The sequence below is a fragment of the Chionomys nivalis genome, chromosome X, assembly GCF_950005125.1.
Source record: "Chionomys nivalis chromosome X, mChiNiv1.1, whole genome shotgun sequence".
Classification (NCBI taxonomy): domain Eukaryota; kingdom Metazoa; phylum Chordata; class Mammalia; order Rodentia; family Cricetidae; genus Chionomys; species Chionomys nivalis.
The window spans coordinates 98,630,007-98,632,642 of NC_080112.1; the positions used below are offsets into that span (position 1 = coordinate 98,630,007).

The window sequence follows — 2,636 nt, forward strand, 5'->3', positions numbered from 1 at the left end:
ATTCCTTTAGCCCCAAGATCCAGAGGTAATACGAGCTTTGCTTATTTTACCTTCATGCTAGGAGTGTTAAATGTATTCATTGCCATTCCAAACTTGTTTAATACTTCACTTGCTTGCTTTTGCTTTTTAAAAAAATATTATTATGGCAACCATAATCCATATTCTTTAACATAAGAAGAGGAATAGGATATGACAGGGCCCAGGAAAAGGGACCACAATTTGAACTGATCTGGTTACAACCAGGAAAGATTGGAAGTGGGAAATCAGCAGGGGAATGTCAGGAAGTCTCCAACCACCTGATGGTTGAGTGCACTTGGGATCTATTCAGGTTTGTCCTGTAGTGATAAACATTGTTAGCATTTTAATGTACATTTTCATAGTTTTCTTTGTGCTCAGAAGCATTCTGCAAACATATTTACTTTTTATATAAACAGACTGATACCGTATATATAGTTCTGGAAACATTTTATTGTTATTTTACAATGTACATGCACATGGGTGGAAATCCTGTACTAAAAGACAGAAAGCACTGTAGTCGGGTCAAAAGGCTGCTGGTAAGGACATTGATACCTAAAGCAGAGTTTTGGCTGAAGGTTGAAGCACAGAGCCTGGCGAGGATCTACCAGGGAAAGCAGAGCCAGCTGTGGTCTTTTTTATCTGAGCAATCAGAATCAAAGGCCAAAGGCATTAAAGGTACGGGATGTCATGTAGGCCCCTCTGGCCCCTGCCTCCTCCACCCCTCACTCCCCTGACTCCCCGTTGGCCCCGGGGGACTAGAGCATCTTGCGCAGCATCTCTTGGCATCCAGGGAAAACCTCCCATTTTCTGCCTCTTCCTCAGCTCTTCCTGCGCCCTCGCCACATCTGCACACTCTCTCATCATCTCCTCACTACTGACATGCCTGTCCTGGAAATCCTCCTGGGAGTTCTTGGGAGAATCGTCTGTCCCCCTATCTGTTTTTCGCTTGGCTTTCCGGGGCACGTAATCTTCAGCAGGGCGCTTTTCGGCAGCCCGCACCTCGCTGGCTGACTTTGCCTGGGAATCATGCTTGCCCTCACCTTGGCGCTTGCCCTCCCCTTCAGACTTCCCCTGCTTTTCTGACTTCCCCTCATCCTGTGGTTGTCCCTGCTCATCTGGCTTTGCCTCCTCTGGCTTGCCCTGGCGTGCTGGCTTTGCTTTCTTGTCGGGCTTCTCTTCCCCATCCGACTTTTCTTCATCGTCAGACTCTACTTCATCTTCCGGCTTTCCCTCCTTTTCCAGCTTCCCTTCGTTTTCATCGCGGAGTTTTTCCATGTCAAGATTTCCCTCCTTTTCCTGTCCTGGGGGTAAAGGTGGGGAAACAGGAAGAAAGGAGAGACATGAGAGACCGAGATATCGGCAGAATACAGGCTCATTAACATCTGTCTTTGCATCTGGCCCTTTCGTGGGGTCCCCATGTCCTAGCCCTCCAATGATTTCTGCCTGAACCCCTCCTCCACCCTTGAGACAGCCATGCCATGACAGGTCCTGCCACCTTATCGGTGTTCCTTCAGTGCAGCTCTGTACATGTTACATGGGATTGCTTGAGAGGGGACAGGCAGTGGGGTCCCAAATCGTGCCCATGTTTCCATTATCCACTGACCTGCAGGGATCCTGGGCAGGTCGATCCTCCTTTTCAGATGTCACGATGCGCTGGGAACAACAGAGGGGCAGACCTGCAGACACAGCACATGGGCAGGGGTTCTGTGGTCAGTAAATGCACAGAGACTGGAAACCTGTCCTGCAGCCCATACTCATCGCATCACCCAACCTTTTCCTCCGTCACACCCCCCCGCCCCCGCATACCCCAGCCGCCATTTCTTCTCAGGCCTTGGGCACCAAATCTGGATGCTCTTCCAACTCCGTTTTACTCTGCGCTCCCCCCTCGGCCTCTGGAGGCAGCCTGCCCCACCCCCATCCTCCCTTTGGTCCGGGTCAGTTTGTCTTCCTAGCCTGGAGTGTGAGTGGATCATTTCAGAGCACATCTGCGTCTCACCGTCGCACTGCGGGCCCCTCATCCCCCTCCCGCTCTAAAACGGCTCAGGATGGGGTGAGGGAAGAAAGCCGGCTGCGGGGTCTTCCTTGCTCTCCGTTCCCGCCCCGCCTGCATATCCCCTCCTCACCAATCTCTCCGATTCCTTACCCGTCCCCTCCCGCTGCTGCTGGTTCTAGCTGCCACCCCCACCACCCCCTGTCAGGCTTTGCTGGCAGAGCCAGCCATTCTGTACTGACCTGAGGAAACCCTGGACAGGCCTGGGCGCCTTCTCCGGCTTGCAGAAACCCACTCGCAGCTGGTCTGCTGCTTAGGGCAGCTCAGGGAGCTGGTTCTGCGCTGGTGCCAGGACCAGACCGCAGGGCGGGCAAGCGGACGCGGGGGCTGGTGCCCACGTCTGCGCCTGGCCGGTCACGTGAACACCGCGTCACCCAAGCTCGCCCCCCCAACATGCCTGACCCATCTCACCCTCCACCTCCCTAGGGGACTGAGATGAGGATTGTAGGAGGTGTGTATGTCAAAGCCAAGGGGTGCCTGGGAAGTTACGGGATGTTTTACCTGGTGCATCTTTGATATACATGCATCTCTCTCATATACGCAGGTTACAGGTGGGACAGCCTATCAG

The 2,636-nt window shown here is 53.1% G+C and overlaps 1 protein-coding gene across 1 annotated transcript; it reads right to left on the minus strand.

The window, feature by feature from the left end:
- Positions 1-448: 448 nt before the first annotated feature.
- On the minus strand, positions 449-2,417 carry Tceal3 (transcription elongation factor A like 3). Its single transcript, XM_057760143.1, has 3 exons — positions 2,251-2,417; positions 1,622-1,694; positions 449-1,319 (listed from the first exon to the last, which is right to left on the minus strand). The coding sequence occupies exon 3, from the start codon at positions 1,291-1,293 to the stop codon at positions 688-690; it is 606 nt and encodes a 201-aa protein (XP_057616126.1). The 5' UTR covers positions 1,294-1,319; positions 1,622-1,694; positions 2,251-2,417; the 3' UTR covers positions 449-687.
- Positions 2,418-2,636: the final 219 nt, after the last annotated feature.

What these genes read in the sequence shown, in the direction of transcription:
- Tceal3 (XM_057760143.1), bottom strand. Translation starts at nt 1,293, where the DNA reads ATGGAAAAACTCCGCGATGAAAACGAAGGGAAGCTGGAAAAGGAGGGA.